This window comes from Lynx canadensis, chromosome C1 (genome assembly GCF_007474595.2).
Source record: "Lynx canadensis isolate LIC74 chromosome C1, mLynCan4.pri.v2, whole genome shotgun sequence".
Classification (NCBI taxonomy): domain Eukaryota; kingdom Metazoa; phylum Chordata; class Mammalia; order Carnivora; family Felidae; genus Lynx; species Lynx canadensis.
In genome coordinates this window covers 186,024,070-186,040,843 of record NC_044310.1, presented here as the reverse complement: position 1 = coordinate 186,040,843, position 16,774 = coordinate 186,024,070, and the positions used below count along the sequence as shown (strand labels likewise).

Genomic DNA, 16,774 nt, shown 5'->3' with positions numbered 1-16,774 from the left:
GTGCCCCCTGTGCGTTCCAAAGTTTGAGAAACACCAGCTTGCGACACATTCATCTCCCTACTGGATGGGTGAATGAAGAAAGAGGAAGAGAAAGCAGAGAGAAGGCAGGGCAAGGTGTGAAAGGGGGAACGAGGGTTGATCTGGTGGCCATTCAGAATCAAGGGTCAAAAGGCTTTTGTCTTACTTCTCTCTTCATCAAGCAATGAACAGTAAAAACTTGTGTTGAGATATCCATATCTCATAACTGGGATCCACTGCATGCTAAACAGAAAAGTGGAGAAGGACCACTTTTTCCCATCGTCTTGGTACAGAGAGAAATAAATTTACTAAATGCTTATCTGGAAGGGAAGAGAACCAACCTATATGGGTCAGGCTACAGATTTACCAGAATAATCTGAGAAATGCATACATTGTACATGAATCTTGTACACTGAATCTTCATAAAACCTCTAGATAGTGACAGTAGTACCCCATTTTGTAGCTGAGTAGAAGTTAAGAAACTCAACCATCTTCAGGGTTAGAATATGTGGAGATGAGATTAAAACGCTATTTTAAGTCTATACTCCATGCCTCCTAATTACGTGGTTAATAAGCCTTGGAAAATGTGACTTTTGTTATAATATGGCTTACTAAGAACCAAAAGTTTACAGTCACTGAAAGAACAATGTAACTGACATATAAGCAATTCTGTTACATGACTTCAGGCACAGCCTGTTCTGTGATTTCTTGCTGTCCTGGGTGACAAATTGCCCAGAATGATTCCTTAGTCTCACCCTCAGAGATTACAGTCTTACTCTATATCCGTGTAATAAACAGAAATAAGTTCTAAGATCCATTCTGAAGTTGTGATCTAGGATATCCCACTTTGAAAACTATACTGTATTTTATATTTATACTAATATATATGAACAAATTTGTCTTATTTTCCTAGTGAAAATAGATGATACTATAGAGTGAAACACACACACACACACACACACACACACACACACACACACACACACAACACATACTTCCCATATGGCATTATACAGAGAGAACAATTTGCTTAATTCCTTTTTCAATTTCTATTCTGTGGTGAAAACTAACCCCGTATTCGGGAGCACGTTTCCAGGTGGGTATGATTCGTAGCCTTCCTTTGCTGAAAAGATTCAGAAATCTTTTCAGATTTCAAGCTGAAATCTCAATCAACTTCTTGTCCTCCAGCTCTTATTGTGGGTCTGTTATTTCACAGAGAAGGCTGCGGTGAAAGGGAAGCTGACCTCCACTGCCGAGTGTGTGACGAACATAACGAATGGAGGTAATCACACACGCAGCTCAGAAAGGCTATCAATACAGGGTGCTATTTATGCTGGTTTCCTGGGGACCATCCCCAACTGAAAAGGCCAGTCCGGTACTTTTTTTTAATTTATCAACCTGCTCTTCCTTCATGTCGACTGATTCACTCAGTCCTTGCAGTGGCCCTGGGGAAACATCTAATGTAGAGGAAAACCTCGGGGAGGAGAGAAAATAGGAAAAAAGCAGCTTTCACCTCCAAAGAGTGAGCTACACCTATTTAGAATGACACATATTCACAAACGAGGCAAGATTTGAAATACAGTGTACCACAGGGACTTGCCTTAGTCACAATGTCACAAGAACCTTGAGTTTCTCCGTGGTTTATGGTATTTACCCTTTTCACAATTTCAGAATGGATGCCGGAGCTTATTTCTGTTTATTGGACTGGTGCAGAGTAAGGAAAAGGAGTCATTCTGGGCAATTTGTCAGCTAGGACAGCAACAAAAACCATACATATGGCTCTCCTGAGGCATAAATATATTTATTAGCCTCTTCCATCATTGCCTCTTGATATCCTTTGCAGGTGTATGTTTATCTCCATACTGTGAGTTCTTTTAATATGCTGGCATAACCTCGAATATTGGGTGTGGGGAGGAGGAACAGCCTTGTTTAATTTCCGTTGTATAGTTCTTTGTACAAGTCGCAAGCAGGTGGGCACTTAGAAAAATCATCTGATGAGAAGGAAAGAGATTAGTCAGAAAATCTTTGTTGGTATGGGTTTTGATCAATGGGAAGATTATATTTATTTCCAAAGCAGAAAGGACATAGAGACTTTTTTTTATTAAATTTCTTTAAAAAACCATAAAAAATACAACGCAGACTCCTGACTTTGTCTTCATTACACGTCTAAGGAGTTGGCAAAATCTAGCAATCATTTAACACATTGCTGGTATTTTAACAGGGAAGCAAAGTCTGTAAATCATTACATCACAATGGCTGAAAAGGTTCCCAACGTCAGCTCTCCTACAGGGAATCCTATTACAAACATCCCCTGTTGAATGGCCTGGAGAAAAGGACAACACGCTCTTCCAGAACTCTTGAGCTCCGCGGTGCAAGAGGAATGCGTACCACTTCAGCCATGGTTTTAAAATGGAGTCTCTATCCCTTATCCACGCTAACGTCAATATCTTCCATGTGACTGAACTCAAAAACCAAGTCTGCTTGTTGTCACAGCATCTGTTCTGTGGTACAGTTCTGATTCTAGAACCTGCCTCACCTAATACATATTTTTCCTACCCTCACCCATCGAGGTATACGTAGCGCCGGCCGCAACTTCCATGATTCTCCTAATTAAACAGTCACCAAGTGTTTGCTCAACCACAACTGTACCATAAGGCACAAAGAGACCTGTTTTCATTCAGCTTAAATAGCTCAAGGGCTGGCACACTTGAGGATGTCACTGGCATTACAGTAGCTGGACACAGGCCACGTATGCCCAGGAGCACCAAGTAATACTGCTGGCTGGCTGAAGCCAGAGAAAAATAATAATCCTTTAAACAGACACTTAATGAAACAATTCCCTACTGTATTTATCTTCACGTACCTCAGATCTTCATCCTAATCCTCGGCTCCCCCACCCCCCCCACCCTGCGGTATTGGTTTTATTGCAAAATGAGAAAAAGACTCAGGTAGAGACAGAATGGCTAATGAAAGGGACTGCCTGTTGTTAGCTGCGACCTTTGGTTCTTAATTTTTCCATTCTCTCCTAAGGACTGAGTTGAATTCTCTAATGCAAAATAGACAAAAAGCAAAGCCCTCAATTTTCTACACTTCAACATAATTGTTTTTTCTGGTCTTAAGGAAACAAAAATGTAATTTAACCTGTAAAATGTATAGTTAGAAAGCTTACATTTAAAATTTCCTTGAAAAGAAGAGGACACTATGGTTATGTTTTTTTGGGTATGGAAATGACTGGAAAGGAAATTTCCTCTCTCAGGTTTCCAGCAGTGGGTTAGGAGGGCAACTGAGAGAGGGGCAGATAGATACTCAGAGGTGCAGCAAAGGGGAGGAACCCCGGTCCCTCCTTCAAGGAGCCACAGCAGGGCCTGTAGAAGGACTGATGGACTCTTCCTCTCACTCTCCTCTTGCCTGGGCTTTCCCAGTGTTATTGATGTCTTGGGACAGATAATTCTTTGTTATGGGTGCTGGGAGGGGAGGGCTGTTCTGTGCATTGTAGGATATTGAGGGGTATCCAGATGCCAGTAGCACTCCCTTCCTGCAGTTGTGACAGCCAAAATGATTTCCAGACGTGCCAACGGTCTCTGGGAGGCAAACGCATCCAGCTGAGAATAGTGCGCTAGCCCCAGATGTACCACTCCCTCTGTATGACTCTCAACCAGTGGTTTTCAACCACAGAGGCACAGAAGAATCACCCGCAGTTCTTTAAAAAAAACAGCAACAGCCTATTCCGGAGTCCCCGTCAGACCAGTGGCATCCACATCTCTGGTGGTGGCACCTAGGCAAAGGGTGACCACAGTGCTCTCAGAGCTTTTAATTATAGTGTACACACATATACTTCGGTATGGAGAGAAGTAAATATTAATTTACAAGCATGATCTTTCAGTCAATGCTCGGTTATTCACAAAGAGAACGTCCTGGGGAAACCAGGCTCTTAGCATTAAATGGGAAGCCAGGTATTGACCAAAAATCAGCTAAAAGTTTGGGGAATGTGGTGGTGGGGGGGGGGATGGTGGGGAGAACCAGCCCAGGACTGCTGGAGAAACAGCAGGAGGAAAGAATCCTGCTATGTGTAAACCTTCAAGGGAAGAAAATTGGTCTTATTTGGACTCAAACTGAAGCAGTTCCAAGGTGGTATGTGCCAATATTTTTACATTATTCGGGCACCCAAGGAGCAGCAAACTGGGAATATATGGCACATTGTTGCATTGCTTGTTCTTAAAGTCTCCACTGGCAATTTCCCCTTCGGGAGCCCTTGGAAAAAGGACATGATGTTTCAAATGTCACAGTGATGCTATCTGGTCCATATGCGGGGCCGCCCAGCTGACCACCCTGTGGTCTATGTGTGGTCTTGCACGGCTACCAGCGAAGCTTCCACAGCAGATGAGAAGCCCCCTTTGTGGAGTGGAATTTGAGGGATGACGGAAGCAGACACACTTAATCTCAGAATGGCTTTTTCTTCTGCCTGAAATTCTCACTTTTATAGGGTTATTCTTTCGGCTGATGGAGAAGAGTCTCAAGAGACTCTGGTTAACACTTGCGAGCATAAAAATATGTCACTGTGGGAAGGAGGACCCATGGTCATCAAAAGGATGAGTTTCTCAGTGACACAACAGTGAGTTTCTTTTTTTTTTTTTAAATTTTTTTTTTCAACGTTTTTTATTTATTTTTGGGACAGAGAGAGACAGAGCATGAACAGGGGAGGGGCAGAGAGAGAGGGAGACACAGAATCGGAAACAGGCTCCAGGCTCTGAGCCATCAGCCCAGAGCCTGACGCGGGGCTCGAACTCACGGACCGCGAGATCATGACCTGGCTGAAGTCGGACGCTTAGCCGACTGCGCCACCCAGGCGCCCCAAGTTTCAACCGTTAATATGGAAAAAAGGAACGCAATACGGGGACCCCATTACAAGTTCATCTGGTAGCCAGTGGTGTGGGGAGGAGCCCCCGGCCTGTGAGGAGCTGCAGGAGGTTCACCTGTCTTTGCTGGGAGGGAGGACACTCACAGTGGAGAGAAAGCAGGCAAAGAAAGAGGAAGGCAAGGGCTGGGGGGCCAGGGCTGGAACTGGCCTACTCCAAATTCTGCTTAAGTACGACTTGGCGCCACTTCAGGAAAAAATAAACATGAGATGTAAGAACACTGTACAGGAATCATGCTTTGATTTCCCTTTCCTGTATGGAAGCAAAGCAGCCTAAAAATACTGTCCCTTCCAGCCTCCATTCCCTATGGCCCTGTTACCCCATCCCCAGCACACGTTCTACCCTCTGGCTCATCACCATCTTCCATTTCCTTTTAGGAGTGTTTTTAATTAGATGTTAAATTGACAATAGCACCTAGCAATTTTTACAGCTCTATTCTGGAATACTTTCTCCCTCGGCATATGGCACAGCTATCAAGTATTATTCTCCTGCCTTGATGTTTTTTGAAGTTAATGTTTATTGTTCATTTTAAGCCTTCACCATCAACTTGGACACGCACACACACAAATTTGTGATGAGAAACTAGACTAGTTTGCACACAAACCAATTAAATCTGGCAGCTATGATTCCAAAGGACAAATATTTTCCAGTTGTGGTGGGGGGCCAATCATATAGAAAGGAAACCAGCTGTTTCATGTTAGTTCCTGATGTGACTTTTCATAGACACTCATGTTGCAGAATTTATTTTCTGTTAAGACAGTGTGGGATCACCGTGTCATCTTTGCTGCCCTCTCAAATCCCCGATTCTTTCTGGGAAAAGAGAATGATCCACATAATGGTCATTTAGCCCTATGTAACTGTGTCCTGGCCAAATGCCCACTTTGATATTATAATTTAGCTACTTAATGGTTTTCTTCAATAACTGCACTGAAAAAAGTATTCTTCACAGCCAGACTGGGAAGGACAAGCATTTGGTTCATCTCGTTCTGATGTGTGCCCGCTGGGTACTGAGCACGTGCAAGCAGGTACTTTTTCCCAGCCCCCCAAAATCACCATTCCCATGAATCCCGGCAGGCTTTGGGGAATCTGATCAGGCAGGATTCATCTCCTGAAGCTGGGCAGCAAAGCGAATGTTCAGAATTTCTTACCTGAGAGTTTCTTTTTATTTCTAAACTACACACAATGCCTGCTGAATGCTTCGGTGAGAGCACCGGATGGCCAGGAGTAAGGACAGAAGGACCACAAGTGTGATGTCGCTGCATACCAGGTGAGTTAACATCTGTCCCTGAACCAGCATTCATTTTGGAACTCTCTGGAAGACTTGTCCCACATTTTCCAAATCTGGATGTGCCTTACAATGTGATCCTGAGGTTTACATGTGAACAGCACTGCATTCGCAAGTCTCTCTAATGCCTGGGGTCCATGATTTCACCACCAATAGGAAAGCTGCATTTTTTAAAACATGTAAGCTGCCTTCTTCAATTCTGTGATCCGCTATTTTTTTTTAAAGAGTGCCAAAATCCCTAAAATTCATCCCTTTTTCCCCCTCAGAAAACAAAAGGGAGTTATTCAAGTAAATCACCATGTTGGCTGGGCTGCAGGCTAACTTGGAACAGAGGTAAAGTTTTTCCATTTGGTAGAAATGTATGTTAATGGCCTATTAAAAAGAATTACTTTTGTTTTATTTTTAAGTTAATATATATGTAATTATTTTGGGATCATTTTATTAAAGGTTAGATAACAAAACAAGTGCTGCTGTTTACTAATTTTGTAGCAACAGCATGTAAAAAAATGGTTAATCTATATTTGTTCGTCTTCAGTTTGGAGGAAATGTGCCATTTGTTAAGAGGTGACTTTTAAGCAGCAGTACTGCTTGGTAGAGCTCATTCAGGAGTGATCTTTACCCATCAGTTTAAAACAAAATGTGAATTACAAGCAGAGAAAAGATACACAACTTCTCTGGGTGCTGACTTTCCTGGCCCCACACTTTCAGATCTCGAGGAGTGAAACAGTCAAAGAGTCTGTTATAAATCTCGAGATGTCTCGTGACCCATGTGGTATTCATTTTACTAAGGAAATAAAAAAAAGTACTCAAAGCAGCTGGAGGAGAGAGGTAATTTGAGGTCACTGCTACACTTTGTCAATTAGTGTGAGTCACTCAGATGGAAGGTATCATACAGAGGCCTCAGAGGAAGAGTTTACTCTAAAATGCCACACAAAAGAGTAAGACAGAGTGGTCTTCTCTGAATAGTTAACTAATGCCTCCAGAGACTAGCAAACTACGACCCCCACAAGCCAAATCTGGCCCACTGCCTTTCGTGCCGTAACAGTAGAGCTGAGTAGTTGCACAGAGACTTTGCAGACTGTAAAGCTTTAGATATTTACTAGCTGGCCCTTTATAGATAAAGTTTGCTGACTCTGGCTCTAGAAAACAGGCCTGGAAGTTGAGTGCGCTTATGTATATTAGGGTAATTTAAGGATAGATTTAAAAAAGTCATAGAACTGTAAAATTTAAAAACCAACCATCATAATAACACCTTTCATTTGTATAGCATCTTCATGTTCTCTAAGTACTTTCAAACATAATCTTGGAGTTTACTTTGAACAATTACTTGGTTTATTGTCTGATCAAACAGAGAAGAGTTCCACTAAGGTCGAGATGACGTGACTGGGTGGAGGGTAAGTGATTCCTCACTGAATGATAACTGAAGGAGACGGTTTTCTTTCAAGTTTCTGGTATCTTGTGCACATGGGGATCTTATACATAGCAGATGGTTTAAAATTCAAGAATTTTAGATTGTGTTAAGCGTAATCCTTGGTTTTACACAACTATAATCTGCTAAAAAGCACATCTATGTCAAAGAAAGGACTTGGAAAGGAAAACCATGCAGAAGATGTGACCAAATTCTAGAATCATGGGAGGCCAATGAGATACAGAGAACACATGTGAGCCTGGGCACTGCGGACATGTTTTTCTGTTTTTAGCACCCTGATTTTCCTCTGGGGAACTCTCCAGTGATTTTCAACTCTCAGTTCATGGGGTTCAGGTGGGGCTCACCCCACCACTAACTCTGTGGTAGGCACAGGACCCAGCCTAGCTAGTGGGAAGACCCTGTCCCTCTTGCCACAGTGACTAGTTTAGGGACAGAAGATTGACCCAACCCACCCAGTGCAAATTAGCCCTTGGATTTCTGTTGGAACACTAGAGACAAAGCTCTCTCTCAGATCACAGGAACTAAGGATTATGTAAGGTTGGAGCCGCTTGGGGGTCATCTTTGCTACCACATGGAGAGATCATACCTAAGAATCAAGCCAAGGATAAGCAGAACCAGGAGACTGTAGGAGACACTGAGAGAGGAAAGGAGGGTGAGAAGGGGAAAGGGACAAAGGTAGAGAGAAACTGAATTCTCATAACATAATTTGGGCTTAGAACCAAATTCGCCTAAAAGAATCTTGTGGATTTCTCATGTACATCAGCCAAACAATTCTCCTTTGTCATTAACTAGTGTGACTTGGGTTTCCATCACTTGAAACTGAAAAAGTCTTGACTGATACACTAAGAAGTTTTTCCACTTATAATAACTTAACCTTTACCAGGAGATATTTCACTGCAGCTGTGGACATGAGCAAACATACATGGCTCAAAGAGATGCCTTCTTTCAGCGTCAGTTGCAGAGCAGGGCAGGGCAGGACCAAAGCCACACCAGAGTACCATTTCTTAATTCCAGCCTTCAAGACACCCCAGAATGGGATTCTATCACTCAGCTTGCCTAAGATGTTTCTGAGTTTTGTTAAGGGAGTCTTTCTTATTTTATAATGATAAAGCTGGAAAATATTTGTTCTCAGTATCACTCATGATATTGGCCTCCCAGGGATTTGTCAAAAATATCGTTTGTTGAGGTTGTGTTCTACATCATTCATATACTTTGGGGCCAACTTCAGACTCCAATGAATTATGTGTATCAGGTTTCTTTTTATTCAAACACTTTCCCTTCATTTTTATTCCCAAGATATATGCCTCTGCCTATAGGACTTAAAAAAAATTCACTGAAGAGTTGTTCTGTGATGTTTATGCATTAAATAAACAATGTTTTCCATCAGATGCTTTTACCTGTAGGAACAGCTCAAGTGCCACAAGTTTATAGTTTCTAAGTCGAATTACTTACCAGTTGTGTAATTCAGCAAAGGCAGCTTTGATCTTCTTCACTGAACTATCCACTTCTTCCTTGATCATGACACGATATCTAGTTAGAGACACAGTGCAGCGTTGCAAATCCTTCACCGATTTCTCAATGTTTGGGCCTACAAGTAATGTCATGAAAAAAATGTTAAATTGTCTTTTTACTTGTGAGCTAAATAGCAACAGTGACAAAAGCAGCTAACTCACCCTACCCCCTAATAAGAGATTTATCTTTTGTTTCTCAATGAAAAAAAAAAAGTTCTGTCAAGAAGATGTTTATATGTTTATAACCCAGAGTTTTAAAAATCCACAGTGGGGATATGTATGGCCCCTGAGACTGCTGTGATTTTACCAGTGGGTTCTGTGGGTGGGCCATTCTGGGCATACGTGTCTCCTCTGTGCTTTGGAAAGAGGCTCTGATCATCATGTTCTATCACGAACTGCAGTTTCTTAGAATCTGATATGTCTAAAGACCATTTGTGCTGCTGGCTCTCACCACTCTGTGTGGTTAGAAGCCAGCAGGGCTTTTGGATGAGGAAAATGACATGGAGATTGGGAGAGGTACAAATGAGCTAGAGAGAGGACGGAGCATTGGTGCCAGGTACGCTGGCTCTGGCCCATCAGTCCTGAGCCAGCCCTGTAATTAGAGCAACAGCACTGAAAGCTGCTCTGGAGGCGCCAATCTTGCCTGACTTCCTGAAACCGTCACCAAGGTGTACAGATAGTACAGTGTGAATAGGCGGATTGTACTTATCCCAACAAGGCCATGTTTCTTAGAAGAAAGAAATCTCCCTCCAGAAAAGTAAGGAAGTATATCAAACCAAAGCCAAGGAAATCAGATACAACTAAGGCTCAATGAGAAGAATATTTTTAATCTGCTGGGAATCAGAAAGGAAGTGATTTATCCCCTTTCATTTTTAATGCCAGTTATGTATAAAGTATAGCAAAGCTCAAAAAATAATAAAAATATAGCGTGTCAGATATAAAACCCTCTTTCGGTGTTACATCGTCTGAAGGTTCTAACACAGAACTGAATTTACATGAAGAAGAATCATCTAAAGATGACATCATCAGCTTCTGGATTCATCTTCATTCAATGCAAGTTAAGAACATGTGTGTCTGGGAAACATTCAGCATTCAAGTTACTAAAAAAGCTCCTGCATTAACATTTGCTTCCTAAGACATTGGGGTAGAAAGTATTTGTGGTGCAAATTTATCCATGCCTACAAAGAGAAGAATGACCACAGAGAGGCAGAGAAAGGGGATGTAATTCCTCTTAAACACTCGAGACCTTTGATTTATATGGGAGGAATCACATCTACTTTTCAATCTATGTTGGTCACAGAAAGAAAGGCAATTTCATGTGCATCTCTCTTCACTAAGCAGCATCTTTTGGAAAAGTTCTATCATTCTGGCATTTCTCTGTGTGTGTAAAATAGGTTGAATCATTTGTGCAAAAGAAATCACTTTACCTCTTTTCTTGCCAACTCATCTGGCTTTATTTCAAGATGAGCTGCAGGGGTATTGGACTTAACAGGAGATGTTTTTGCCTTAGGCTTGCTTGGGTTACAAGGCTGCTCAGCTGACCACTGTAGGCCATCTGACCCCTCTGGTGTTCCATGTATAGGTTTGGGGTTCCCATCTAAGGACAGTTTCTGTTGCAGTGGTCTGTTGCCTTCTGTAAGAAAACACCAAATAATGACTGTGAAGTGATAAGCTAAAAACACTGATGAGAAAGTGATGGGGGGGGGGTGCCAAGATTTTCATTTTGTTTACATGTTGGCAACAATGTCCTTCATTGCAAGCAGTGAGGAAACTGTTTTAATAGAATCTCTAGAAGATTTGAGGATGTACTGGAAAATAGAGCCTTGCACTTGGGAGTTGGTAGACCTGGGGTGGGTGTTTTGGCCCTGGTAATTACTTGCACGGTGACCCTGGGCCAAGCCACTTAACATCTCTGAGCCTTGGTTCTTCACTCATAACAAAGGTTATTTATTAGGAGATGAGAAGATTTTTTTTCCCCCATTCAGTAAAGGTATAGGCATCTTTAAGTATGATTTCATATGGAGGCTATAAAAATGCAGCCCTCCTATCTCCAAGCGCTACATTAATGTCTTGTAGTATTTTATTCTGAATTAATGAAGGCAGAAGAGTGATTGGAGATAGGGCAAGAATGAAGTGACAACAGGTACTATAATCATTTCACTTAATTTATGAGGGATTAAATTGGGAAACATCATAATATCTCAACTATATTTAAAATCTAGGGAGTCAAATTCTCTCTGGAGCTTTAATAGATGTAGCAATAAATTAGCAGCACATTGCTTTCAGCATCTTTTAAAGGTAGGTTTCTATTAGTTATTGCTGGAGTGAATTAAATGGCACCTTAGTGGCCTGAGAAGGAAATGTATCACCCTTAACATCTTACTCACAACCAGAGAAAGCTATGGGTGTAAAAAAAGGGAAGCCAGCATGTTTTGAAGGCTAGGTTCTTAGAGAAAGCTGAGTGTAGTAGAAAGAGTGCAGGTTTAGACCCAGGAGACCAATGTTCTGAGCTTCCCTATGTCCTGCATGAGCCTGTAGGAATGACTTCACTTTTCTGGCTGACTGTGGCTCACTTTCAAACAGCGCACAACGTCATCTCTATGAATCCCAGCCCCTTTCACCCTGCCTCACTTCTCTCTGCTCTCATGTTGCCTCTTAAAAACTTACTGCCTTGTATTTTAGCACAAGGCTTATGTGTCTGCCCTTCATCCTTGCCTTGAGGAGGCTAGGACTCCCTTGAAGTCAAATACTGAAATCGGATTCATTTCTGAAGCCTAGTACTGTGTCTGGCTCAATAGCTATCTGTAAAATTGTGACTGAATTAAAGTACTCTTAAAATGATTTCATAGGAAAACAAAAACAAAGAACAAAGAACATTTTTCCTAACACTTGTCACAAACATTATAGAGACTGTACTCAGAAAGTGCAAAAGAATATGATCTGGGTCTTGGTCAATTTGATTTTAGACATTAGCCTATTTAAGACAAGTGTAAATTTGACTTTACTTGAATCCATCATTCATAATCTATATATCAAGAAAGCACAGCATACATTTTATGGTCTGAATGATGAATACTCTTTAAAGGTAAATTACATTACACAATGAAATGTTCAGCAAGGCAGTGAACAAGTTAAATACTGAAAACACCATTTCCTCCAGCAATGATTTAAATGGTAAACAGATTTAAATGGTACTTAATGGTAGTAAACAGATTTAAACAGATTTAAGTGGTAGTATACAATTTTATCTTTATGTATACTAAGGAGAACTTCTGTATAGGGCAGTGGTTGTCAAGATTTAGTGTGTGTGAGTTCTCCCTCAGTGCTTGTTACAAATGCAAATTCCTGGACAACACATCCAGGGATTCTGGTTCAGCAGTGGGCCCATGATTCTACTTGCCAGGTGATTCTGTTTGGGGTGAAGGTGGATGGCACCACCCACCTGGAGAAACTCTATTGGAAAAGATGGAAAACTAATTTTTGAGGAGTCTGTAAATGTTTTGTTAAAACTGTGATAAAGGACAGGCTGGCTACAATTCATTCCCTCTCTAAATCATAGAGAAGATTCAGCCTTGGGAAATAGTATAAATTGAGAATCTAAATATAGCTTATTGTGCATAGTGTAGTAAATTAGTCTTATTCTTGAAAATAAGGGGATTTGTATTATAGCTTAATGGAAATAATGACCTTAGAATGAAGGGAAAAAAATTATTCTGTTGGATGCTTTAGAATTTAAATGGAAGGCAAGCATGCAAATGAGCATGAGTTCAGTGACCTAGAGCTGAAAATATTTTGTTTGTGTCTCAGAGAACTGGTATGTGGGCTACTGCTTCGTTTCATCATTCATGCAACAAATACCCATTGAGAAATCTGAGTAGCAGGGTTTTTTTTTGGGTCCTGAAAAGCTGTCTCATTATTGGTGGAAATCACTGAACACTGGGAAGATCTGAAATTCTCAAAGATGACTTGGATATATTTGCACGTTGGCTGTACAGATCTGTCTCCAAATATAGTAAGCTCTGGGGCTCTTTCACATAAAAGCTGGTGGTGAGTTACTCAGCTATAACAGAATTAGGTTCATCTTAACCACGAATCCTGACATTTCTAGCAACAGAATAATGGGGGTTCTTTCCTGGATACAGTGATTTCCCTCTAACATTATGGCCAGAAGTACCATCGGTTCTTTATCTTTCTGGAATCTACTTGTAAACTTCACCAGCCTGTAGCTTACCAAGAGTTGATTCCTATCCCTGTCCAACAAGGTAGTCACTAGCTATATGTGGTTACTGAACACTTGAAATGTGGCTTGCCTAAATTGAGATGTGCTGAATTAAAAATATTTCTTGGATAATTAAAAAATATTGACCATGTCAAAATAATAACATTTTGTGTATATTAAATTACATAAAATATATTACCCAATCTAACTTACCAGTTTCTTTTTACTTTTTTAATGTGGCTGCTAGAAATTTAAAAAATACATCTGTAGCTCACATTATATTTCTACTGAGGAGCATTAATCTAAATCAGAAGGAGCGTGAGATTATTGGTCTAAAATCTGCAATCACTATTAATTCTACGCTAAGAGAGTATTGATTTAGTGAAACCTTAAAATATCCTCTGCAATTTCTACATGAGATAAGTGGTGATAGAGTGATATATGTCTAGTTCATCACTACATGCTTGGTGCATAGTAGGTACCATGATGAATACTGAAAAATCAATGAATGAATCAGCATTACTTTGGTACTTTCCATGCCTGGGACCCTTCTAGTTAGAGGGAGCCTAGTTTGATATGTGTCCCTGGCTGTGACTTTATCCAATATTCATCAAACACTTGAGCCCAAGTAGTTACATCTTAGAAAGAAATGTTATCTCTGGAAACACCCAACTGCCCAGATTTCAATAAATATTATATACAATTTAATTTTATATATTTTAGTTTAATCTTAAGAATGGCTCTTAAAAGCTTTAATGTTTTTGAATTTAACTATCACCTGAGCCTTCCCTTTGTTAAAGATATTTATCAAATCCTAACACACATGGTGTATATCTTCCTGAGTATCATTCTGGTTTCTGATTCAATCTAACTCAACAGACATATATGGAGGGCCCGCTACGTGCTAGCACTGGCTTATTCATAGGAGATAAATGAGACACAGTCTCTCTGCCTTTAACAACTAATATGTAAAATGTGAAAATGTAGCCTAAGACCATAGCATAGTAAACCTGAGTTCACCTTTCCCCACTGAATTATGTTGGTACCTTCGCTGAAAATCAATTGACTATATATGTGTAGTCTATTTTTGGACCACATTCTATTCCATGGATGTAGTTGTCTATACTTACCCCTAACACCACATTTCCTGTTTACTGTAGCTATATAACGAGTCTTAATATCAGGTCATATATGCCCTCCAACTTTGCTCTTCTTTTTCAAGATTGTTTTGGCTATCTTAGGACCTTTGCTTTTCAATGCAGATTTAAGAATCAGCTTATTTCAGGGCACGTGGGTGGCTCAGTTAAGCTTCTGGCTCTTGATTTCAGGTCATGAACTCATAGTTTGTGGGCTCAAGTCCTGCATTGGTCTCCATGCTGACAGCGTGGAACCTGCTTGGGATTCTCTCTCTCTTTCTCTCTCTGCCCCTCCCCTGCTTGAGCTCTCTCTCTCTCTCTCTCTCTCAAAATAAATAACTTAAAAAGAATCAGCTTACTTCTACAAAACAATCAGTATCTTTCTACAAGAAATCGGATGGGATTTGATTGGGCTTGAGTTGAATCTACAAATCAATTTGTAGATAATCAGTATCTTAACAATATTGCATCTTTTGATCTTTTAACATGATACATCATACCATTTATTTAGCTTTTCTTTAACTGGTCTCAGCATTGTTTTTCAGTTTTTAGTGTCTTGAGCAACTTTAGTTAAATTTATTCGTAGGTATTTTATGTATCTTAGGTTATTGTATAGTATTTTTAAAAATTTCATATCCCAATTGTTGGCTGCTAGAATGCAAAAATACAACTGAGTTTTTATATATTGAACTTTATACCTAGATACTTTGTTAATTTCCTTATTAGTTTTTTTTGTAGATTTCTTAAAATTTTCTTTATAGGCAATAATGACATCCTTAAATGCAGTTTAACTTCTTTCTTTCCAAAGGTTAGGAATCCTAGGTTAGTGCAATGTAGAATTGCAGTCCTTGCATTGCTCTGATCTTAGGGAAACTGCATTCAACATTTTATTATTAAATATGATATTAACTGTAGGGCAGATTTTTCATATGCTTATTGGGAAATTCTCTTATATTCCTAGTTTTCTGGGAGTTTTTATTATTTTGCCAAGTGATTTTGTTTCACTAATTGAGATGACCATATTGCTTTTCTCTTTTGTTTGTTAACACAAAAATACATTAATTGGTTTTTAAATGTTAAGCCAATGTTGCATTCCTGGGAAAAAGCACACTTGGTCATAGTGTACTATCTTTTTTATACATTGCTTACTTTAATTCGCTAATACTTTGTTGAAGATTTTGCTTCTTTATTCATGAGCAATATTGTTCTGCTTCTAATCTTTTTCTTCGTTATAGGTCACATTTGATTGCTTCTTGTGTGGATTTATTTTACACAACAAAACATAAACTGTGGTGGTTGTTTTTTTGCTAACAGTACCAAAGAAAACAACTCTTCCTCTTGGGAGAAATACAGGACTTGGATTCAAAGATTTTTCATAATATACGTATAGACATGTATGTGTTCAGACTTGGAAGTTTCTGAAAACTCTTTTTTCTTGTTAGACTTTACTTTTCAGTGAAAGTTTTATGTACTTATAAGTAGGCTGAAAGAAGTACACATAGAATTCAGATCTAAGTTTAAGAAATGTATAACCATAAGAGTAGATCTAAAGAAATTATTTTAAGCCACTGAGTTAAGATCTTCCTAATACACAGTAAAACACATTGTCTGATGATGATTAACATTGTAAAGTATTGTGAAGTAGTTCTACTTAGAAAAAATTGATAAAAAGACACAGTATAATTTAGTTGTTATAAAATTATGCCTAAAATTTCTAATGTCCGTGTTGCTTAAAGCATATTACATTCACTTAAAAGTAGTTAAGTGAATATGTTAGTGTTTTATGATAACTGATAATAATAATAATAATAATAAAAAATTAGTTCTTTGATCATAATCTTAGTGTTTTTAAATATTCACAAAGAACAATGCAAATGGAAATTAAACATTTTAAAATGTTCCATTCCCCAATTGTCAGTTTTACAAATGAAAACAATGAGATTAGTCCACTCTTTGTGGACAGCAATATACTAAGAATTACAAAAATATTCATACTCTTTGACCCCAATAATTCCACTTCTAAGAAAATATGCCAATTAAATAATCATAGTTGTTTATAAAGATTTATATAGAAGTATTCACTATAGCATTATTTATAATAGTAATAACAAATGGAAACAATCCATAGGGACAATAGTTTGGGAATTAAAAAGAAATATGTCAAATTCATAAGAACACAATGTAGCCATTAAAATAATGTCTTTAAAGAATATATAATGGTATGAGGTAATGTCTGTAATGTCATGCTAAGGAAAAAGAA

At 39.3% G+C, this 16,774-nt stretch overlaps 1 protein-coding gene across 1 annotated transcript in view; it reads right to left on the bottom strand.

The window, feature by feature from the left end:
* The window catches only part of SPATS2L (spermatogenesis associated serine rich 2 like), a 169,011-nt gene that overhangs the window by 27,203 nt on the left and 125,034 nt on the right, over positions 1 to 16,774 (bottom strand). The window contains 1 exon segment of the mRNA XM_030325740.1: positions 9,101 to 9,236. Within this exon segment, the coding sequence (XP_030181600.1) occupies positions 9,101 to 9,236 (136 nt within the window).